General features: G+C 36.6%; 1 protein-coding gene across 7 annotated transcripts in view; it reads left to right on the forward strand.

Moving 5' to 3' along the window:
* The window catches only part of AKAP9 (A-kinase anchoring protein 9), a 116540-nt gene extending 92599 nt beyond the window's left edge, over positions 1-23941 (forward strand). For 4 of the 7 annotated variants that reach the window (XM_027893196.1, XM_027893198.1, XM_027893202.1 and 1 more), the window contains 20 exons: positions 2756-3844; positions 5517-5651; positions 6034-6537; positions 6970-7033; positions 7764-7882; positions 8601-8792; positions 9695-9883; positions 10554-10701; positions 11441-11660; positions 12579-12729; positions 13628-14296; positions 15986-16185; positions 17068-17176; positions 18034-18219; positions 18716-18916; positions 19310-19542; positions 20616-20701; positions 21418-21538; positions 22725-22864; positions 23294-23941. In XM_027893196.1, the coding sequence (XP_027748997.1) occupies positions 2756-3844; positions 5517-5651; positions 6034-6537; positions 6970-7033; positions 7764-7882; positions 8601-8792; positions 9695-9883; positions 10554-10701; positions 11441-11660; positions 12579-12729; positions 13628-14296; positions 15986-16185; positions 17068-17176; positions 18034-18219; positions 18716-18916; positions 19310-19542; positions 20616-20701; positions 21418-21538; positions 22725-22864; positions 23294-23337 (4800 nt within the window). In that variant the 3' untranslated portion in view covers positions 23338-23941. The remainder of the gene's footprint in view (positions 1-2755; positions 3845-5516; positions 5652-6033; positions 6538-6969; positions 7034-7763; positions 7883-8600; positions 8793-9694; positions 9884-10553; positions 10702-11440; positions 11661-12578; positions 12730-13627; positions 14297-15985; positions 16186-17067; positions 17177-18033; positions 18220-18715; positions 18917-19309; positions 19543-20615; positions 20702-21417; positions 21539-22724; positions 22865-23293) is intronic. The other 3 variants (XM_027893197.1, XM_027893201.1, XM_027893199.1) reach the window with 2 other exon arrangements.
* Positions 23942-24081: the final 140 nt, after the last annotated feature.

The raw sequence follows: 24081 nt of genomic DNA on the forward strand, positions 1-24081 counted from the left end.
CATTTTAACACCTTCCTTCCTGTGTCTTACATTCAGTGTTATGTTCGAGTGACACCTGCTGGATCACATTGGATTTTAAATTTTTTTTTTATCAGTTGAACTTTTGAGCCCCATGCTTGTGAATCATAGAATCATAGAATCATAGGGTTGGAAAAGACCTCCAAGGTTGGGTTGGAAAAGACCTCCAAGATCATCAAGTCCAACCCCTGATCCAACTCCAATTACTATATCATGGCACTAAGGGCCACATCCAATCTCTTTTTAAAAACCTCCAGGGATTGTGTGAATACTCTGTCATCATACCCGTGCTGGCAACATCTTTTATCCAGTTTGAAGCATGGAGGAGCAAAAAAAATGTGTTTTATTAGAAATAGAGACCAAAAAACAAGAGATTTAACATCTATAGCTTTCTGTTATTTTTCAGTTTTGTGTTTTAATGATAATCAGCTTCATCTCCTTTTGGCTTACTTCCATTTTATACAGATACAACACACTTGATTTCAGCAGAAATACTACTTACTTTGCATTGATGTGACAGCAGAAGCAGACCTTCAGTCAGATTTTTTATAGGAAGAAAAATTGATTTTTTCAGTGGGTGAATTTTTGATTCTTACCACTTTAAATGTCATTTATTAACCATAAGCTTGAACTCAAGAGCAAGTATTATGCAGTAATTTAAGAACAGGATTTCTGTTACCCCTTAGTAGCTGATTGAACATTTAGGCTAATATTTATTAGGACATATTTAATCCACTGAAATAGAGCTCTGACTGAGATGGATAATTTCACTGAGTCTTTATGTGCAAAATTCAGTTATAAAGAACCCAAGTGAATAATGACAGAACTTTGAATTGGATTTAGGAAATTGTATTTAGGAAACATACTTCAGGAATCCAGAATGGTTTTGCTCTATGCAGTGACTCTAGTAATAGAGTTAAAATTCTTGCCCTGAGAGAAATACCCAAGATTCAGTTATAATTCATTTTAATGATTGGTTCTTCTCCTGATATATAAAACTGCATTTTCCTAATTTCATCCTCTTACTTGGTTTTATTTTTCAGGACATTAAATACTTACTCTGCTTGATTATGAGATCAGTATTAAATATTAATAGATTATTTTTAGGTTAATCCTTATTTCCAAGTCACTTAGACATCTTCATCCCACTAAGTGCTTTTCTTTTAATTAGTGTATTTGCCTTCTGTGGGCCTTTATTCCATTATGTTATGAAGAACAGAAACTGTTATGCTGAGTTGATAGCAATCACCAGGATCACTGTTCTTTTTTCTGCCTGTGGCACAGGGGTTGAAACTAAGGTCCCTTCCAACCCAAACCATTCTATGATTTTGAGCTTTCTGTTACCTCTGTGGATTTTTAAAATCAAATTCTTCGTTGGAAAATCAGGCCCCCTAATTTATATAGTCACATTTATCCTTTATTTTTGTGCATATTATGCTTTTTACTAAGTCATGGACTTATTCTATTTAACTAACTAAGCATAGTGAAGTATAGAGAGACAAAATAAAAAGCATGGCTATTTGAGTAATGAATTTAATCATCATTCTTCTTTTCTGCATTTTTTCTTCATATTTCTAAAAGGCCCTTTTAGAGTTCTTATCTATTTTAGATACCATAACTGATTTTTTTTTTTATAATATGCATTTCCAAATATTTTTGATATATTTTCTTCTGTCTTTTTCATTTCCAGCGTAGAAGCACTGTTCATTTCAGATCTCCAAACATTCCATTAAAAAAATATATCCACTTTGTTTCTCAGACTTACTACTTACAGTCTGGGATGACTTTACTTTGTCTTTGTAAAGACAAAATCTTTTGTCATTCTCCTACATTCAAACTAGAATTTGCCCCTACTGCAATTTAACAAGAAGGTTTTTTGAAGAACTTTATGAAACTTATTCTACTGGACTCTAATAACTTCTTTTTATTCCTTTCGCTAACACTTCTTATTTAGTAAATTTAGTGTTCATCAACACCAGTCTTTCCATTTTTTGTTAATACTCATTTATTAAAAACTGATATGTCTTCTGTTTTCTGCATCATGAAGTCATCACCTTAATATTTGCTCAGTTACACCATTTTATTAATTTCCTTGAATTTTGGGCCCCTTATGCAGGCCCTTATGCAGACCTTCTAAAACCAAGTATCTTTAGAACTCTAGGAAAGTATTATTCTCAGTGTCTTCATGTCTTCACCATTCTCTTTGAATTTTGTTTGGATAGTCATATATATTGTAAAATAAATACTTCTATAACTTTGTCTCTCTTTACTTTGATTTAAACTATAGCACAAAGAAATAATTGTGCTCTGGGTCTATAAGTACTATTTGCCCTGCGTGTTTCTGAGCACTCTGCTTATGTGTGTGCACACAGAAAAGACAACACATATTTAGGTTTGTGGTAGAAAATGTCAGAGTCAACTGATAGTTGTTTTCTATAGTCTAAGATGAAAACTGTTCTGTATTTCTCTGAATTTACAAATGCTTTCACTTCATCTGATGCTTTAATACCCATTTTGCAGTTCTTTATGGTCACAGGCTACTTTGTCAGTCCTGTTTGAAGATGCCTTTAGAAGAGACATCATACTAAGAAATTCACTGAGCACAGACTTTCTTTTATGAGGTGTTTCAGCATTTGATTAAACTGTTTCTATGAAGTCCAGGACAAAAATTATCTGAGGGTTTAATAGTTACCTGTTATAAAATCCTTTTCTTGGATTTGGGTTTTTTTTTCCCCAGGTTCTTGAAGAGCAGAATGAGCATATACGGGAGCTTGAGGCCCGGGTAGAATGTCTGAAAAGTGAACAAGAACGCGTGAAGAAAAAGAATGATGAGGAAGTAGAGCAGTTGAATGATGTAATTGATAAGCTTCAGCAGGAACTGGCAATTATTGGACAAAAAATACCTGCAGACATTGCTGCTTTTCAAGAAGATCCTGACAGTCTGAAACACATGCTTGAAACAGTTCTGGCAGAAAAGGAAGCTCTGGAAAAGCAAGTAGAAAACATAAATGCAGAGGCGTCCCAAACAAAGAATGAGCTTCAGGAAACAAAGTTAGAAGTGAACCAGTTAAAGCAAGAAATAAGTGTGTTAAAAAAAGAGCATGAAAGAATAACAGAGAAATATAAGTGTGCACTGATAAAAGGTGATAAGTCAAAAGCAGAAGATAGGAGCAGTGGGAAAACTGAGCAAGGGGAAGAAGGCTTATGTGAGGAGATAGAGGTGCTAGATCAGTCCCTGATTAGGGCTTCTGAAGAGAATACAGGAGTCACCATTAGCAAGATGGAGATGCAACTGCAGCAACTTCAGGCATGCATTAAGGACAAAGACTCAGAACTGTGCCAGTCCTACAATGAAATAAAAGACCTGAAAGAGCAAAGCAAAGCTGAAAGGGAAACACTTAAAAAGAGGATATTAGAACTGGAAAAGACACTAGTGGAGAAAGTTGCTGCTGCTCTTGTGAGTCAGGTTCAGCTAAATGCAGTTCAAGAGCAGAGGAAATTCATGCAGGAAATTCAGGAAGCTTCAAAATGTGTGGAGGAAGCAAGCAAGAATGACCAAACAGTGGGTTTGAGTGGTAGAACTGAAAATGAGACAGAATCAAAATTATCACTCTTAACACAGAAGCTTAATGAGATGGAAGACCAACTGTCAATGGTAAATCGTAACTTGGAGATAGAGAAAGAAAACGTAAAAGTTGCACAAAAGGAAGCTAAAGTGAAAGAAGAGCGATTCTTAAAACTTCAGCAATTACTAGAAGAGGTTCAAGAAAAATATAAAGGAGAGATTCAGAAACACATGAAGCAAGAAGAAATGCAGACATATCAGGTAATTAGATGCCATTTTCTTTTGGCTTGGTTTCACGAAAACCTGTTATTTTACATAAAGTATAAATGAAATGGTTCTTAATGAGAATAATTTTATAAATATTCTTCTATGTGAGGTACTTTCATTTCTATATTAATCCTGGAGTTACAAAGAAGAGAAGGGCGTTATTTTAGGTGAACCTCGCTATTGCTTTCCACTTTGCATTAAAAACATTTTGCCTTTTTATGAATGCAGAGTGATTTTGAATTTTGAACATATACTTTCTTATTCTTAATTTTAATTGACATAGAGTGGAATGAATTACACTTTTACATGATGTGGAGGTAGACATATAAAAATTAAAATTATAAAAATTATCTAAGAGGGGATTCAGAATGACATGGGAAATTATATAAATTTGTCTGTACAGGTATTTCTGGGAGAGAGGTTGGTTGTTTATGTGTGTTTTGAGCTTGGTTTATGTTTTCTCACTTTCCTGTCTCAGTTCTGAAGATATTTCCCATCAGTAGTTTTTCCAGTATACATTTGTCCTGATTTCCATCCACCACTGTTTTGTTGCCTATGAATTTAAAACCTTCAGTCGAAATTGACTATTCTTGATAATATGAACATGGGCTTGATGTCTCTGAACTTGAGAGTTTCAGCAATCATGGAACCCAGAACTAGACAAAAAAAGGTTCTAGGATCTTCCATCCCAATGCAGATTGAATTAATGGCATAAGTGATGCCCAAAAAAAGCAGATAAAACTGTTTAGACAGAGTTTTATGCCTAAAACAGCAAGGTATTTATTGATTGACGGCCGGGCAGCCTGCCAGCTAGTGCTGGGAAAACAGGCTCCAAGCTGGTTATGTTAGAATGAGTATTTTATACAGGTTTGGCAATGATTACATCATAACCACATACATATTTATATTATTGCATCATTAGATTACAATATTCATAACAGGTGGAGTTAGGGGCGGAGATTGAGGCGTGGTCTCTATTTTGAGGAATATTATGGTGGTAGATCCTGCCTTACTTCCTCATGGGGTCTCAAATTCTCTCCTCTTCATCAGGTGACCTTCATGACCTTTCGTTCTTTCCATTGTTCTGTGTTCTGATCACTCAGCCTTAAAGAAACCCTTGGCTTTAGACCCACTCTACTCATTCAAATGTCACCTTGGCTCCTCTGGATGAGATTTATGGGCGTTGGGTTCTTTGTCCAGTGTTTGTTGTGGTTCCGTTAAGGTCTGATGCCCAGCACGGGACAAAGTCTTCCTGTACGAAATGTAGCTTACAGTAAACGAAATATAGCTTTTGGTAAACTATAAGTCGTACAGGGGGGTAGGGGGGCTCTTATGGGTTTATAGTAAAAGTATTTCGATTAACCCTTCCTGTTTCATTAGTGTCTTATAAATTAAATAATATTATCAGACCTCATTTCCTACTCTCTGTTGACCTTCCTCCAAGTGCCCTCTGTATGGTGTAGGCAATTTCTGCTTGCAGTTCAGTTAAGTGTAAGAAGACAGTCTTTCCTCCTGTAGTCTCTTAATTTTTTGAGGTTATGTTAATCCAAATAACATATATTTGTTTTCCCCTTTGGTCTTTTCATTTTGTAAGCTAGTGGGAAAGTGATCAGTGCTGATAAGACTTGATTCTCTACCATTTTCCCTATCTTATGTTGCCATCTAGGTTGGACCGCAGCTCACTGAAAGTCAAAATGTACCTATGAATGAACTTGAACAAGTGAAAGAAGAGGCAGCTGCTGCTAAGGAAGAACTGAGCAGTTACAGAGAAAAGGCAGAAAAACTTCAGCAAGAGCTAGCAGTAAGAACCAGATTGTTACATACTGTATTTCAAGCAAATGATTATACAGAACTTAGTGTGCATATAGTGCTATAGTTTTTTTAAAAACCTTTTACTGAGAATGCCACCAAGAAAAGCAAGCAGTCAGTGCCTACTGTCAGCGGAACAGAGCTGATGCTGTAGATCAAATCTTCACTTGTTACCAAAGTACATAGTTCTACAGTCCACTGCAGTGCAACAGTGGATCTACAGATGTATTTTTTAGGAGATAATTTTTGATATCATGTGTTGTAACTGCATTAAAATAGGACTGAACTGAGCTGTAATGGTTTAGAGGATTGCTTGGATTTTAGATATTTTAAGTATTTGGAAGGACTGCAAATGAGATTCTCCATATTTACAGGTAAAGGAGGCAAGTCTAATACATCTTCAGGAAGACCTGTGCAAAGTTAAAGAGAATCTAGTTCAAGCAGAAGAGAGGCTTGCAAGTTACCTGAGAAAGGACAAGGAAATGGCAAAAACTGAAAGCAAGAAGGATGCAGAAATGTTATGTGATTTGTCAAGCAATGGGTCTTCTCTAACTGGAAAAAGCTCCTCATCGCAAACAGACAAGACTGTAGAAATCAACAGCTCTATGCAAACTTCACCAGTCTCTGTTAAAAATGCAGAAATTCAAATTGATTTGCAAAATGAATGTTCTTCAGAAGAGATTGCAGAGATCATAAGAGAGTTTACGGAAAAAATTGACCAAATGCAAGAACTCCATGCTGCTGAAATCATGGACATGGAGACAAGGCATATCTCTGAATCTGAAGCATTAAAGAGAGAGAAGTTTGTTGCAGTGCAAGTATTGACTGAAGAATGTAATACATTAAAGGAAGTCATAGAAACTCTACGAGCCAAAGAGGTATGTATCCTATTTTATATTCATTGAACTACTTCAGTTTATGGTTTTTCTCTTTCTACAAAAATTTCCATTTAAAGTCTGTTAAACATGAACCACTTCATGTTCAGGATAAAGCTTCTAAGTATTCTAATGTTTCCATGGCCTTGGGAGAGACTGTGAACCCCTTCCTCAGCAAGTTAAGCTGCGAGGGTGCTCAAGGATCAAGTGCTTCCTTATGCTTCTACCTTGAACCTGGTCCTGTTCTGTCAAGTGGGGACAAGTGTATTGTTGAATGCCATCTTTGTTGTCTCTGGTTTTATTACTTTGATTGCAGGGGAAGTGGAATAAAGAGGCTCACATTGTTTCCTGCTTCTTAGAAGTCAGCCCCTTACTGAAAGTGTTTAAGGGGTGAGGGGTGTTTAAAGATTTGATTGTTTTCTTTTCTAAATACAGAGAATCCCAGTTTCTGAAGCAGCACGTTCTCCACCATACCAAGCTAGAGATGGAGGGTCTAGTGGTAAGAAAAAAATTTTTTATATATTTCAAACAGCATTATGTATTAAATCTGCTTTTTTGATATTAAGTTTGCTGTTAAAGAGTTTGTGCTATAAGAAATCAAAACAACTATTTCCTAGAGAGAAGCAGAAGCCTGTTGCACTAACAAAAGGTGCTGGGCCTTGTCTAATAATTAGCTACAAAAGGAAAATGTCTAAAGCGGAGACGGGTTGAGTTGAGGCATCAGATGCTAATTTTTTTTTCTTTCCACTGTTGTTCCTATATTCTTCTTACCTATTACATTATCTCTTCAGCATAGCTTCATCATCTCTTGACAGTATTTAAAGCTAAAGCTCCCTAGCAGTGGGAGATAAGAACAGGTGCTGACTTCTCGAAGAGCAACAAAAATTATTATTGTGATCCTTTTCAAGGGGAAGGCTAAGCATATTAAGAGGGGTTGATTTGGCAGAAGTGTTTGTGCAAGTAGTTGTTTCTCCTTTAAAACTAAACTAAGACTTTTAAGTTTAGTTGGGTTTTGGGGTTTTTTGTTGTTTTTTTCGTTTTGTTTTGCTCTTGCTTCTTTGAAACTGAAGAAGAAAAACTATAAAAGAGGTAGTCTTCAGGCTTAGAATCAACCCTTAGTGACATGCAACTACCTCTTACAACAACAGATAAAAAATACTGTTTTGATGCCTGTTCTTCAAAGCTTCACAGTAATCCAGCTTTTATGTTTTTCTCTCCTTTTATTTTAGACTCCAGTTCAGACTGGAGTCAAGGAATGTATCTTGCTCAGACCCAAGGATCCGACACAATATCTGAAGGAATAGATGAAGGTGAAACTTCAACTGATTTACTTTCAAAAAAAATTAAGGTAAAATAGACCTGATCTTTTTTTTTTTTTAATGGACCAAGAGTGATACTACCAAAAATTTAGATTAGCTGCTGCTTGACCCAGTGAAAAGAGAGCCATTTAGATAAGTTTTAGTGTTGACTATTTTATTACAAAATGATTCTAAACAATTACGCACATTTTTGCATTTTAAATGCGGTTAAATATGAGTTTTGTAAATAGCTTGTTCTCAATTATGATTAGGAGAAATAAAACTATTGTTAATTATAATTTATTGTAGTTATACTGTATTAATGATAATGTCATGATCATATATTAGATAATTTTATAGATTCTGTTGGTATAGGTGTAGGTGTAGAGCCCCAGCTTCAGAGTAATTTCAAAAAATGAATTGCAAAACTCACTTGGAAGCTTCCCAAGACTTTGTTTTTAAAATGTCAGTTTCCATCAGCAAGTATTCTAAAAAATTAAAAATTGATTTGCAGATGTACACTGGATATTTTCTTTTGAAACTGAGGAAAAATACACCTATTTAATACGTTTCTATTTGAGAGACATTAGTAACTCAGTGAAACGTCCATCTTTGATATGAGGAAGTATAAATAGCTTCTTTACGCTGATCAAATTAGAAGTACAAGTATTCCAATATGTATGAAATAAGATTATGATTATTGTTGTTGGTTATATTATATGTTGTTGTTGTTATGGCGTTACTGATTTCTTTTTGCATTTATTGTAGGGTTTGCTGAGAGCAGTCCATCATGAAGGCATACAGGTGCTGTCTCTCACTGAATTTCCATACGGTGAAAGAGATCTGTCACCTCATAAACAAGAGCCAGAACCTTGGCTAGAGGAAAGAAAAGCTTTTCTAAGCACTATTTCATCTTTGAAAGACCTAATTGCAAAAATGCAACTTCATAGAGAAGCTGAGGTATAAATGATGTCATAAGATCCTATCTAAATAAAAAATAATTTATGATAACCTGATAAGACACATTCACAGTTCAGAGGTTTAAATGCTTAAACATAGTGTTACAAGGCAAAATATTTTAAAAATATGCTGTAAAACTGCATATTGCACTTTATGTTAATAGTCTATCTTAAATTATAGCTTGTATTTATTCTTCTGTGCATTGATATCTTTTGACTGTATAGATCCACCTTTTAAAAAGAATTCTATTTTGAAAGCATGTTCCAGGAGTAGTTAAAGTAGATTTTTGAATGATGCTAGTTATTGGTGTAATAGAACTTAGATGCTATTAAAAAGATACTGTAATGAGAGATGTAGTGAATTATTTAAAATACAACATAGTAATAATCAGTAATCTATTAAAACTTTTTAAGACTTACTTGCCTGTTAAATTACCCCAGTTAGATTTTTGGATATATGTAGGCAGTTTCTATTATAATTTCAGCATTTCCTTCAGCATGCAAAGTGGGGAGATTAACTTCATGTCATTTAAAATGAAATCTTTTTCCTACACAATATCTGCACACTGCTCCATAGCTCTGTGACAGCCAAGGAACGTACATGTAACATAAAAATTGAAAGAATAATGTGATACAATAACATAAATAGTAACTCCCCAGGCCTAAACCTTCGGTTACAAAAAGCTAGATCGCCTCCATCTGAAACAGAGAGGAAGTTTAGCATTTGTGAATGCAAAAGAAATCATAACATATACAATAAATGCATGCATTTGTATGAATGAATGTTATGCAGTTATTGAGTAAGAAAAGCTAAATATTCCACTGAAAATACACGCTTTACATAAAATTATAATGATGTAATCTTTCAATTCTGCTGATTAAATTTGTTTTATACCACTGCAGATTTATGCAAGTACTGAATCTCCTGAAAATGTCTCAGACTGGCGAGGAGAACTTCTGTGTGCTATTCAGCAGCTTTTTGTGAGGGAACAAAATGTTCTTCTTGCTGCGTTTCAAACTGAACTTGCAGAACTGGGCACAAGAGATGCAGTGATATTGATGAATCAGTTAGAGCACAGACTACAAGAGCAGGTAATATAAACCATACTGTAGTCAAAGTGTGTTTTTCTACATTAGATTTTAATTTTGAATGTATAAATCCATTAAAAATATACATATTAATAGTAGTTTTAAGAGTGAAAACAAAGTCAGACTTGTAGGGAGAAATGGTGTCTTTAAAAAAAAATACATGGTATGGAAAAGAGATTTTTGGGTGCACAAGCTATAATAAAAATACAGCTTTGAGAGATCAATTTTAATTAAACACAGCTGTCCTGATGTCATTAAGTTAATTAGAATTATGTTATACTGTCTAAGAGAATAAGGTAGCTTGTATATGTGAAACAGGTTGTAGGAAGAGAAAGTGATAAGGCTGCTATGGGACAGAGAGAGGTCAGTTACCTCCTCTGGAACATGGAAGGATTAGTAAAAAATTGGGGAAAAAAAGTTTTGCCAGAAAAATGATAGCTCTTCTCATTCTGTAACTGTGATGCCTAGTAGAGAAATAAAAAATAATTCTTCAAAGTATTATAATATTGACTTAATTGAAAATGTTTTGAATGTGTATGCACTATGAATATGTAAGTAAATGTGATTTCAACACCATAGATACTATATTTTTATTATATTATTATTAGTTATTCTAATTAGATATTCTAATAAAATCTGGAGTTTTACTTTGAAATATTTGTAATGCTAATAGGCAACTAACCAGAGAGCAGCAATGGACTGTCTTCAGAATGCAGATAGAAGAAGTTTGCTGATGGAGATTCAAGTATTGCATGCTCAGATGAAAAGTAATCCAAAGAGAGAACAAGAGATTGATTCAAAAAGCCAAGGTGACTTCTGTGGTAATATATGAGTGTTTCCAAATGCTTTCATGACAGTGCTCATAACGTTCTAAGTGACAAAAATGCTGACTTTCTTCGCTCTCTGATTTTGATACGCATGTTCTGAACATGCATACTTTTCATCTTTTTCAATCTAATTCAACTAATTTTGAAAAAATTAAGATATAATCTGTGTTCTTACGACTTGTTTCAAACTGAAAGTGACACAAAATTATATTCAATTGCTATAAAAATTGGGCTTATATTGTAGGTTATGTTCCATGTACATGCTTCACTGTTTAGGTTCAACAGATTTGAAATTGTCTAAGTTGGATAGTCAGTCATAATGCAGAAACTAAGAAGCAATTAGAATGAAGAACAAAAAATTCAGAGAGCAGGTATACTTTAAAATTAGGTTAAAGCGCACTGTCAGTGTTTAGTGACAAAAATTTGGTCATAAGTATATATATATAATATGCCTAACTTCAGTTATGTTAGTCATTATCCAAATTATGCATATTGATGCAGTTGCACACGTTTTGGAGCCTTTAAGAAGTTCAGGAGTTAAAGTGGTTTCTTGAAAGTGTGAAAGGTATTCAAATATAAAAGGCATGATTTTGCTTTTATTCCACTAATGAAAGAATATATTATTTTAAAATATCACTCTTAATGATAGTCTTGTGGTTATGTTCTGGCTAGGGAAAGCTTTGGACAGTGTTTGTTTACGAAATAATTTCCATATTAATGGTATTCTCATTAGAAGCACTGGAGTATAATATGCAGCAGAAGCAGTTACAGATACTGGAGATGCAAGTGGAGCTCCGGAGTATGAAGGACAGAGCAGCTGAGCTTCAGGAACAGCTGAATTCAGAGAGAATGATGGGCGCAGAGCTGAGGAATGAACTGGCACAAGCCAAACTAGAGCTTGAAGCAACCCTTAAAGCACAGCACAAGCACTTCAAGGACCTAGAAACCATCAGGTTGGCTTTCAGTTGGCAGTTCAGCTTTCTGTGTTGACTGTGAAGATTCTCTTTCCTAATCTGAAATCATAATACTGATTTTATTAAGGGCGTTGATCTCATGTAATGTAAATGTTTCTCAGTTTTTCTGTTAAACATATCTGAAAAAAAATAGACTTTTGTATTAATATCAAGTTTCTTTTTAAATTTTGACACAGTAGGCTACTGTATATGAGCTAATTAGTAGACCATATTTATTAAAGGTTTTCCTGCTTCTAAAACTGATCATTGAGAAAAAAAATCCAAAGTTAAGATGACTTTGCAAGTACTTCCATAAGTACTCCTAAGTGTTGCTTTGACATGGTTGGTAGCAGAGGTAACAGGCCAAATATTTGGCACTTAAGAAAGCCATTATTATTTATGCCTGTACCAGAGAGATGTGCCCATGTACAGTATCTTAATGTTCAGCTCAGAGCTAACAAATTAACGTAGAGTTTGAATTAGGATTACTTTTAATATTACCTTACAGCCTTTACAGACTATCAGGAGCAAAATTCTTTTGCAAACTGATGCAGAATTGATTTGCAAAAAAATGAAAATTTGGGTCATAGATTTTTCTTTGTCCCTAAATATAAATTTCTTTTCTTGAGACACATAGCATCAAGAAGCACATTCTTGCAGATTTTGTCCAATGACTGGATTCAGTTGAACACTAACTGCCTCTGAGACACAAGTTAATGAAAAACAATAGCTACAAGTATATCAGGATGGACACACTCTGTGGTTCTTGAGCTGTGCAACTCTTTTGATTTTGAGTTAGTCTGTTACTCTCCTACACTGTTTTCAGTGCACAAGCCAGAATAAATACCGAGTAAGTGACCTTACTGTGGTAGGATTAGAGCCATTGCCTAATGTAAAGGTTGATCATTTCTCTTTTAGGACTGAAGTTAAAGAAAAAGCAGCTGAGCTAGATATTCTCAAGGATACAATGGCCAATGAACAGAAAAAATCAAGAGAGCTACAGTGGGCTTTGGAAAAGGAAAAAGCTAAAATGGAGCGTGATGAGGAAAGAGGAAGAGAAGAGCTTGAGGTATTTCATAATCCCAAAAGGCCTGGAACATCAAGGAATGAAATATATTCTTTTGGTTAACATTTCATCTCAGCTTACATTTTTGTCCAATGCATGCTCCATGTTCTGTTCTCAACTGCAGTATTGTACCATCTAGAGCTGAAGAAAGATGTCTAGAATCTGTGTGGCAGAGAAAGAAAAAGGCCTGATGCACATTCCATTTAAATCAGTAGGAATTTTTCAATGCTTTTCAGGGCCAAGATTAAAAGATTCTGTAAGGGCCCTGAGTTAATTCCATGAGACAAGATACTGCTAACATGGCTACACCCAGCCCCTACCACAGCCTAACTCTTAAAATGTAGTATTGAAGAATATTATTTAAGGAGACATACTGTTAGTCTCCATTTTAAAAGTCAGCAGTTTCACCTCATGAAAATCAAACTAGGGAGTTTATTTTTGAAGAAAATGCATTAGTAGCTTCCTTGGTACCTCTGCAGTATTTGGTATAGCGAAGGAGAGAGCAAGTATCCTAGTACTAGTATTAAGACAAAAAAGCAAATAATTTCAACAGCACAGATTTATTCAGGTCTTGAAATCTGAAGTTGAAAAATCATTTTCGGTGTTTAGAAAGTAAAAGCAGCTGGCTATCTTCAGTTTCAGAAGTACAGCTTTTTGTGTCTCATTATAAAATATGTGTTACAAAGAGTCTTTTATGAGATGATCTGATTTTAGAATAAAGATACCTGTGATGTATTTTAGTATCAGTAACTGCAGCATTCAGAGTATTGTCCCATTAATTATGACTAGCAAAACCTGTTAAAAGCAACATGTGTAGAGGGTAGCAGATTTGCAATTTGCAGAAGATAATGAGAAGTATTTGCAAATGGCCTTAATCAGTTCTTCTGTTTTCTTTTGAAAGGATTTAAAATTTTGTCTTGAAGATCAAAAACAAAAGAACTTACAGTTAACTAAACTTCTGGAGCAAGAGAAACAGCTGTCAGCTGATCTGCAACAGAAAATCGAATCCCAAGAAGCACTCAGTGCTGCCCAGCTGTCACGTGAGCGAGGCCGTAATTCTGAGTTGCAGGTGCTCCTTGAATCAGAGAAGGTTCGAGCTCTCGAAATAAGCAGTGCCCTGGAAAGGGAAAAAGAGCTATGTGCTCAGCTTCAAAGTGCTGAAGATAAGGAGCAAGCTGGAACACCTAATCCATCTGAGGAGTTACTTAAAGAGCTACAGAAACAAATGGATGACAAGCATGACCGTATAGTGGAGTTAGTAAGTGAGATGGAGAAGTATAAATTGGAATCTGTGCAAGTGAGACAACAAATGGAAAAAGAAAGGCAAATCCAGAGGAAAGCATTACAAGCAGAACAAGATGCTAACATAATGGCACAGAAGAAACTTCATGAACTGGAATCCAAAGTCGAAGACCTTCAGTGGCAACTTGGAGAAAAGAAGCAAGAAGTTCATAAATTAAGGAATGAAACAAAGAAGTTGCAGGAAATAATCCAAGATCTACAGAAAAAAGAACAGGAGAATGAAGGAAGAAAGGAAACCGAAAGGACACCAAGCCACAATCCAAATGAGGTACAGTAGGACTGAAAGCATTGTGTAATACTGAAATATGCAATTTAGCTTTAATTCTTTTGCTCAGTTAGCATTGTGTGTCTCTGTGCCTTTATTCAATGTGTAAAATAGCCTGAAGCTTATAGAACATGGGCACCAGAGGAAGGGAAAGGGAAAGCATTTGAGTTCACTGCCTAAAACTATTCACATGCCTCCTCCTGAGAGTGAAGTTATAGAAGTGTGTAAGGAGGAGCGTGAGCAGGAGAAATGCATCTGGATGTATACACACACTTTGTGTCTCAGTATAGGACAAGAGCATTCCCTGCAACCAGTTGCAGGAATGAACTATTCCTACTAAAAAATGCTCCAAGTCAGTGCCCTTAATCCTTAGTTCATAAACCACAAGGGGTCTTTGAAACATTTAAAATGATCTTCCAACAGCTTCAATAAATAAATGAGTAAGCAATCAAACAAGCATATGCATGAGTATGTGTATGTTAACTCACAAAATTGAAGAAAAAAATCAAGGCAAAAAATGGATTTAAGAATTTATCCTAATTTTTTCATGAATGAAAGTTGGAAACACTGTTGCCTTTCTCTATCATAAAAAGTTTGGAAAGTTTTTAAATTATTTTTAAATTACTTTTAAAACTTTTAGAAACTTCCCTGTACAAGATAGGTGTTGCTGGGTGAGTGATTTGTGGATAGTCACAGAAGAGCTTGGCAGGAGACTTGCCTCTTTGCTGACCATGTTTTTGCCCATCTTGACATCATTCCATGCTTTTTGCCAGTTATCTATCTGTGGAGCCAGGAAGGAAATTTTTCTCTCCATCTAATTTGGCTACTGGTTTTAATCTTCTGAAGCATTTGAAACTACCTACAGCTAGAGGCAGGATGTTGGGTATATTGGTAACTGTGACATCAGCAGCCTTCCTACCATGCTCAGTTTGTGCACCTTGTTCTTCTGCACAGAGGTAGCTGCCAGCACTGTGGTCAGTGAATATCTTCCCTTGGATCAGGTTGACAGCAGCTGTTGGGTGTTTTTGTCCTCCTCATCAGCAGACAGCATGATCTGCTTTTTTAGGATGTGCCTGGAATTTCAAATAATGATTCTTCTGCTGCTTCCTGTGACATTTACAACACTCTGCTTTTTTTCATTGGTGTCACACTGTAATCAAACAGCCAGTGGCAGAGCTGTGGACTCAGTTTCCTTGTGAGGGATAGCAGTTTTTCCATGGCAGTGTTGGGAGGTTGTTAGTGATGAACACATGTCCAGGGAGTTGCTTGGCTTGTGACAGCATTGGTGGTGTGGTTGCCTGTGACTATGGACTGACCTCCTTGACCTGCCAGCCCCTGTTCTTCTGACACTGAATTGGTCACCAAAACACATAGACCCAGTTGCCCAAATTCCATGTACAAGTGGTAAAGAGGCTGCCGGTGGAAGAAGCAGGCTTAGTGACTTCCTGCCGACTGGATTCACACTGTAGCTCTATGATTGCTAGATCTTAGCCAAGAAAGACATCACAGTACACCTTTCACAAATGATAGTTTAGGGGTACACTACAGTGTTGTAGTCACACTAAACCTCTTTCTGTGTCAGAATTGTGTGTTCTTCACTTTCTGGGTGTGTTTCAGAATCATATGTTTTCATTTTACAGCATTGGATCACATGCATTCTGTATATATATAAAAACATGTATTTCTTTCCAGACTACTTGGGATACCCCCAATGACAGAACAAGAAACTGGGTTCTCCAGCAAAAAATGGAAGGAGCTGAGACAAATGAATTGACCTACCACACTCTGACAGGAGACTTCTCTGCCGCTACTGAAATTCTGGAAAAAGTCAGACAAACGCTGCAAAATGCATCTCCAAAGCTGAAGCAGTTGGCTCGGAAAGCTGCTAGCAGGTTAGACCAGTCTTTGGCTATTTGGTTTTATTAATAGCAACCAGCAAGCTAATATTTTGGGTTTGAATCATAATCCACAAACTGCAGGATTTAATTGAGTTTGGGATTGTTCTATTTTTATAGTGTATGCTGTTACTTGAGATACACTGATGGAAGACAGGATCACAGAGTATCAAGTGCTGCTCTAAATCTTATATGTTTAGCAGGATCCTTTAGAAGTCACAGCAATATTGTCTTTTTTTTCTCTGAAAAGTGATAAGATTTAATTGGGTATGGTATGGTGTAGGTAGATGAATTTAAAACAATTCAGTAATTGAATAATTTACAATGTATAAGGGGATGAATATAGGGATTATTGTTCTGAATCATCCCCAAGAAAAAAAAAATATATGGTAAAGTGAAATTTATCTTGATTTTTTTTTATTGTCTCCATAAGATTAAAAAATAACATGGTACCAGGTCCTTGGGAGGTTTGAGTCTGTTTTTATTTTGCTGTGATGGTCATTTAATATTAAACATACATTCATTCATTCATTCATTCATTTGGGCAAAGCAGAATGCAGTATATCTGAAAAAAAACTAAGATTTTGCTCACACAGATTCAATAGATTTTTGGGAAGCAGAACCACTATTTTAAATGTGCTTCATGTAGAACATACTTATCTACAAATGAGTGGAAGCTGTTCTATACACATTTTTTATCAAATCAAGACAATTTAATTTAGAGTCACTGGGCAGTCTTGAAAATGTTGCCATGTCTCCAGTAACTGTGCTGAAGTGATTTGCTGAAGACCCAGTGCCTAGGGATCCATGGAACGTCCTGTTAGGCTGGCTCATGGTGTCAGACTGTACCTGCTGTTGAAACTGTCCTTTTTGTTTCAGATTACAGTTTGAAAAAGCAGATGATCAAGATTTCATTGCAGTACAAAATGCTATTGAAGAAGTTATTTCAGAACTGAAAATACTGCCCGGATTGTCCTGTCTGGAAGAGGTGAGAGTGCAGTGTTGCAGCTTTGGTGGGAGAGTTTGGATGATGAGCTGTGAGCGGAAACTGGCAAGGAGTTTGTTAAGCCTGTACTTATTCAGGTCTATACTTTGTAGAGGAAAACTCCAGTAAGTGTTCTGAATGGAGTTGGTAAAGTGTAAAAACCCCTTCCCTTTTGATGTTTTTTCAATTTTAAATACTTTAACAGTGATTTTTCAACTTTCAAATTAAAACTTTTCCAGTTTCATCATAAAATTTTGATTCAGATGGCTTTTTCTTTAAGGAAAGATATTTTCCTTTCAGCAGTATTCCTGTAACTGAAGAAATTTTGCTCAGTACTTCCTGATATTAAAATAAATATTTACTCTATTGTGTTGATACAACACATGTACTTAAACTGCCCTGTATTTACCAACAGGAAGGTCATTGAAGATTGAGTAGCATGCACCTGTGTAAAAAATGAAGTGAGATAATCTGTTACAAAGAATTCAGCAATATTTGATTTTTAAGTGAGCTTGGCTGTACTTTGAGCAAGTGTTTTCAATGTGACTTGAAAAAAGCTTTGAGGCTTTTCTTTTCCTCAAAGTTAGATAGACATAAAAGTAGTAGAAAACCTTTGCAAATTGTTATAGTTGGTACAATTGAGCTTGTATGAAAATATTCTGTTATAATGTACAGGATAAGTGTAGACAAGGAAGTCACGCCTAATGTATGGTTTACATGTACAATGAAGTTTTCTTTATTTAAGTTACTACAAAGTTATTGTCATTATCTACAAAAGTTTTTCACTGTAAGCCAGTCATTTTCAAGTTGGCAACTTGAATCTAATACAATTTGTGTTTGGTTTTCTTTCTTCCTTGTAGCTGAAGCTAGTGCTACCACCTGGGACTCCATCTAGCTCACTGACTGAGAGGCTGCTGAGACAAAATGCTGAGCTGACGGGCTTTGTCAGCAAACTGAGTGAAGAAAAGAATAATTTGAGGAATGCTGTTATGAAATTGGAGGAAGAACTGAGAAGATACCAGCACAGACAACCTTCTGGGGACTACGTATGTCTTTAGGGGTGCTGATATAATGGGTTATTTATAGAGTCTTTCTTGGTTTCCCTCTGCACCATAAATGGGTGTGAGTTGTTCTTGTTCAGTGGTCAGTGTATCTCAACTCCCTGTGTTAATTGTAAACTTTGTGATTTTACCCAGCTGCTTTTTGTTAAGCTCTCTTCTCTTTTAAATGCTCTTTTCGATCTGTGTCTCATCGCCATGTTAAGTAGCAAATAGATCCAGATAGCTTCAGGATCATGAAGCTAGGATGGTCCAACTGAGGGTGTGGGTTTTTTTGGAGAAGCTGTGTTTTTCTAGGACATTGATTGGGCTCCTAAACTCACTGCTTTTGAGGTGTCAGAATACAAGTGTGGCCTCAGATCCAATCAGTGGATAGTTTTTCTCTCATTAATTTTATGAGCTCTTCACCAAACCAACTACTAGAATAACACAGCTTAAGTTTTTCCAAACTGTGTGGTTCACATTCAGTTTCTTTTGTCTTCAGTCTTCTAGGCACTCATTGGATGTTGAAGTTAATATTGATGCTGTTGTTGCCTCTGAGAGGGAAACTTGGAACAGAGAAAGGCTGTCGCTGCAGAAATCCTTGAAACAAGCTGATGCAGAGCTCTCCAAGCTGAGAGCAGAGCTCAGGAGCGAGGCTTTCCTCAGAGAACTGGGATCTGATTCTGAAAATGCTGTATTAAGGGTAGGAAGACTTTTTTGCCCACATACTAACTACAACTGCTTTTCATTTTTACTTGGGCCTAGTTTTCATTGATTCACTCTGCTTATTCAAAGTAAACAGATATTAATTCAGTTTTAAAATGTTGATCCTCAGATACCAGACTTAGTTTTTCTTCCCAAGAATGGCATGTAAGCACCTACATTGTCCTTTGTGTATGCTCTGTTTCTTGCTGCTTAGGTGACCCTCAAATTATGAAGCTGCATTCAACAAGTGTGAGCAGCAGTGCAGTTTTCTCCATGATAGTGAGAAATGAATCATCACAGAAATGCTGTAGAAGTAACGGTGTCATAAGACTTCTAACTGTCATCGTTCTTGAAGCTTATGGGGCTTTTTGTCTTTTTTTTGTTGTTGCAGAGAATTTATGGCAAATACCTACGAGCAGAGAGCTTTCGGAAAGCTCTCATATATCAGAAAAAATATTTGCTGCTGTTACTAGGTGGATTTCAGGAGTGTGAAGAAGCCACACTGGCCCTCATAGCACGGATGGGTGGACAGCCCTCCTACACAGACCTCGAAATCATCACCCATCATTCTAAGGGTTTTACACGATTTCGCTCTGCAGTCAGAGTGTCCATCGCAATTTCAAGGTAAAGGGAAGGAAGTTACATTTTGAACAGATGTGACTATGCAGTTTAGTAAAGGCTTTTCTAGCTCTCTAGTGAAATCTGGAACTCATTGTGTTCCATCCTGTTTAAATGGTATTCATATTTTTGGTATTCATACATATAGGTAGATACTGTGTAGGGTAACAAGTTGAGAAGAGCATGGTAAAATCTGTAATAGGAATAAGAAGTATGATTGTAGTTGAAAAGGGTTCTGTATTTGATAATCACTGATGGAGTGTACTGGATAAAGTCATAGTATTAAAAAAAATTATTAGCAATTCTAGGGATTGCATTTACTTGCAAAGGTTTTATCTGCAACTTCATTTCCTTTAAAGATTAAATTCTTACATATAATGCAGATTTAGGAACTAATTTTCTCCATCTAGGCAGTCCTTTGAATTTCACAAGACTAAGGATGAGCAGGAATCAACAAGGAAGAAAAAGTAAAGTTTATTACAGCATAGTACTACCGTGTTGTAACAAACCTTCTTCACAAAGGTTTGAATCCCCAAGCGCTTCTGCTTGCTATCGTTCTGAGCCTTGTGCATAGTATGAATTCAAGGAACTATTCATGTACCTATTGTAAGTGAGGTTTTTACTCACAGTATTCTGCAGTTGCAGTTTTGGGACTGCAACAGGGCAAAAAAGTATAATTAATATAATAAGTATATTATTATATAAATAACATTAAATTATAAATAAATTAATATAATAAGTATAAATTTAACATGCTGATGCACTGTTGCTTAGGTGCTTGAGCCATTTGCTGTCCACTTCAACCTATGCAGCACCTCTGGAATTGCAGAGGTGAAGCTGAAAGCAGGCTTGGACAAAAGCTGGTCTTTCTTAGGGATATGTATAAGGATGTTTTCTATTTGATATTCAGGTTTTAGATGCTTATCCATTAATTTTTGCTTGCTGTTCAAGAAATTCTTATATCTCCTAGAATACAAGGAGCAGATTACTTTTATCAGACTATTTCATTTATCCTGAAGCTGGTTTTTTTTTTGTTTGTTTTTTTTTGTGTGTGTTTTTTTTTTTAATTTGAAATGCAGAATGAAGTTCTTGGTTCGTCGATGGCACAGAGTTACAGGTCCTGGTATTCTGAGTATCAACAGGGATGTCTTTAGCCAGAACACAGGTAAATCAGAGTCCAGTAATGACTGAAGAGATGGTATTTACACCATCGGTATTACACCACTGCTTAATTGAGATGGTTTTAGTTTATATTTTTGTCATGCAGAATGAATGGGGGCTGTTCCCCCTTCCTTTTGCTATAATTGCTTGGATTAATCTATTTCTCAGTTTTCTGAGTTTCCACGCTCAGCACAGACACTAACCTATTTGCTTTCTCTTCAGTCTCGTTTTAGTCCATCGTTTGTGGGATTTAAAAAATGGAAGCTTTCCCTATGGAGTGTGTTCATGAAAGCAATTTTAGCTGCGTTATTGGAGTTTTTCCAGATCTGCACCTTGGCCTTCTCCTCAGAACAACAGCTTGTCATTCTTTTGTATAGCTTAAAGTCTGGGAAATAACGGTTTTCTGATTGCTTTTTTGTAGGAGTCTAAGGAGAATCAGAAGCTTCTTTATTATTTACTGACTGTCTAGGGCTGCACTAAACCCCTTGCTCAGTCTGTCAGTTTTCTCATTGACTTCAGTGAGGCCGGAGTTTCACCTCTGCTTTTCCCTGAGGGAGTCTGAAAGTGGTCTACATTTGTTAAATACCATTTCTGTGATATGCAAACAGAAAACTCAGATTTGAGATTCTCAGTAAAGTGCAAAAGGTGTGGGGGGTTTTTTTGGTGTTGTTTTGTTTTGTTTTGTTCTAGTTTTCAAGATGTTGCCTTTTCTATTTCTAGGTAATGAATTACGGCCTGATTCATTCTCTGGTGGCATGGATCTTTATGGAGAACAAAGACATTCCTATAGATCCAGGTCAGGCATGGAGTCTCCTATATCTCTTGTAAACTTTCAACATACGTATGCTTTATTATTATCCTCTGTCAGACACTTTAACTAAATGAAAGCATCAGTGTTTACTGCTAAGGTTTATAATCTTTGATGCCATGAGATTTAACTTTTTTGTAAGGATATATAAAGAATTATGTCTCAGGCATTCAGTGTGCGATTGCTCATCACCTGATCAAGGCCAAAGCTTGCACACTTCTAAAGTCTGGCTTGTGTCACGTTCTCAGAACTGGCGGAGATCCTGGATGGAGCTGTGCTTACCTACACCTGGAGGATCTAGGCTTTGCAACCAAGCAATCCTGCCCACCCTGCTGGTTGGGAGCAGTGTGGTGTGGAGAGAGGCTGCTTCAGGTGCCCTCAGCCAAAGGAAAGCAAAGGCAGGGCCGCCCACTGTGGCTGAGGTCACCTGCTTACTGTGGGCAGGGAGGAATTGCTGCAGCCTCAGGACCAGAGCGTGGGTGGAAGCTCCTTGGCAGCTCCATTGCTTATTCTTGATCATATCTCTTCAGTTGGCTGCCCTAAGCTGTGATACCAGAGGTATCAGTGAGTCAGATGCCTGTGAAACCGGCTATTCTTCATCAGGGGCAATGTGTTATGAGTGCCATCAGCCTTTGATGAGCTTATATGAAGTTGTGAGCTCAGATCTTCATTGAATATCAGATTCGAGCCATTTTGGTTTTTCATTTTCATGTACATTTATTCATTTTCATTCATCTGTATAATCTTAGTTTGTGATGACTGTAACAGTTTACATGGAAAAAACCCTTTAATCTATTATAGCCACTGTTGGCTTTAACTTATAGAGAATAATGACAAGAGATAGAATCCTGTAAAGGTGGTGGTGTCCTTGTTCACACAAGCTTCTTAATAGAAAGCAGACTTTCACCTACCAGGGCTTCTACTGCAGTCTCAGTAGGAATTTGCTGGTCAGTCTTTGTCCCATAGAAATGCAGCAACAAATCAAGTGTAGTAAAGAAGAGTGGGCAGTGTGGTTTCTCTTGGGGAGGCAGTCTGATGGCTTGGGCAATAAATGGCAGGAAGACTAAATAGGTACAATGTGCTGGCTACCACATGGGTAAGCTAAGGGATATGCAGGCCAGACCGCAAGGTATCCCTACCTACAGTATTCTGCTGTGTCTGCTGATATTTTTACTTGAAATTTCACTTTTTGACAATGTGTGTGTTGTTCTGCCTCCAGGTTCCATGGGATGCACGCTGATTTAAACCCAGTCTCTTTCACCTGTTCTCAACTGCAGAACTATGATCCCGAAAGAGCTCTGACAGATTACATCCACAGGCTGGAGGCACTACAGAAGCGACTTGGAAGCGTGCAGTCAGGTAAGGGCTCAGGTAGCCCTCCCTGTGGCTCCTGGGAGCACAAGGCACACTTCCAAATGTGTGCTGGTTCTCTCAAAATAACATACAAACAGCAAACAACTTCGATTGTAGGCATTTTCAGCCTTTCTGATCTGTAGCTGCTTTTCTGCTGCAAAAGGAGTACATCAAAAAAATTGTCAGAACAATGGGATGGAATTTATCAACCTTGATTTTTGAAGTTACTGTGTTGAAGTCTTACCTCAGCACAAAATCCATCATTTGGAGAAGCTTTGTTCTTAAAAGATTTGACCTTTAAAGGTCCCTTCCAACCCAAACTATTCAGTGATTTTCCATGTAAAATCTGTCAAGCTTATTCAGCTGAATATCACTGGTGCATCTCGATATACTTGTTCGAAGTAATCTTGATGAAAATTTTTCTCCGTCTTACAGGTTCGACATCATACACTCAGCTCCACATGGGTATAAGAAGATAATAATACCCTTCAACATGTCCATCACTGGCAGTGATGCTAACAGATTGCCTTCTGTAAATCTGTGCTCTTTCCGTGCTTTTGTACAACGTGTACATTGTGGGACCAATATGAACACAGCTATACGATTGTATACAGTTCCATCCTGGCATACCCACATAGACTGGGATTTATGTACGTAGGCACTTTGTGTTCATGGGGAAAAGAAAACAACCAACCAACCAACCAACCAACCAAAAAACTCCAAACAAAAAAAAAAAAAAAAAACCAAAAATCCCCCCCAAAACAAAAAAAAACCCCACCATTAAATTACATGTATATTTGTGGAATGCTAATTTAAATGATTAACTTATGAAGTGTGTATTTATGAAAAGGGTGCGAAGATGAAACTTGTGTATTAATTAAATTGAGCTACATTCAGCAAAGTTTACTTGCACTTTTTCTGGCAAGGCTACTGAAATTACATTGACTCTCGTAATATTTGCTACTGGCAGTGCAGACAGAATATCACTTGTAGAGACCTATTTTTGTAATGGTAGAAGTTTTGAATTTTATGGGTATTTTGTCAAAGTACTGAAATAAAGATGACTTCAGGCTTCTAACTGTGTTCAAGAACTGCTCCCTTATTCACATGGAACAGGTTGTTCCTGCCTCTGCTCCTAATTGTAGTGGCTGCAGCTTTACTTTTTACAGATTCCAAAGCATTGCTACTAAAGAGAAGGACAGTATAAGCCTGGTTTCTGCAGT

Source organism: Empidonax traillii, unplaced genomic scaffold (assembly GCF_003031625.1).
Source record: "Empidonax traillii isolate 1590-97213 ecotype Southwest subspecies unplaced genomic scaffold, ASM303162v1 scaffold384:size1533304, whole genome shotgun sequence".
In the NCBI taxonomy this organism is placed as follows: domain Eukaryota; kingdom Metazoa; phylum Chordata; class Aves; order Passeriformes; family Tyrannidae; genus Empidonax; species Empidonax traillii.